Source organism: Penaeus monodon, chromosome 25 (genome assembly GCF_015228065.2).
Source record: "Penaeus monodon isolate SGIC_2016 chromosome 25, NSTDA_Pmon_1, whole genome shotgun sequence".
Classification (NCBI taxonomy): Eukaryota; Metazoa; Arthropoda; class Malacostraca; order Decapoda; family Penaeidae; genus Penaeus; species Penaeus monodon.
The window spans coordinates 34,943,213-34,943,528 of record NC_051410.1 but is presented as its reverse complement, the minus strand read 5'-3'; the positions used below and the strand labels follow the sequence as shown (position 1 = coordinate 34,943,528).

At 52.5% G+C, this 316-nt stretch overlaps 1 protein-coding gene across 1 annotated transcript in view; it reads left to right on the top strand.

Annotated features, from left to right (window-relative positions):
- Positions 1–316, top strand: part of LOC119589185 — a gene marked incomplete at its 5' end in the record, with an annotated part of 121,836 nt that overhangs the window by 117,989 nt on the left and 3,531 nt on the right. The window contains 1 exon segment of the mRNA XM_037937781.1: positions 158–306. Within this exon segment, the coding sequence (XP_037793709.1) occupies positions 158–306 (149 nt within the window).

Below are 316 nucleotides of genomic sequence, written 5' to 3'. Positions count from 1 at the left end.
ATATATCAGTTTTATTATTCCCTTACACTTCATTGTATAACCGATATCTCCCTCCCCCTCTAATAAAACTTTGACCAACATATCAAACGGCATATCAACCCCTCCTTGAATACAGCCTTAATAAAGACTTAATAACATCCGCTGCCCGTTCCCGCAGCCACCTTGCCCCAGCTGTTCCTTCCCTCGGTGGTGGCGACGGAGCGAGAGTCACGGCGCCAGATCTGGGGTTACGACTCCCTGGCGCCCGACGTTCGCGCCGCCTCCACTATCTCGTTCCCCGTCCGGCCCTCGCACAAAATTACGAAGGTGAGGGACT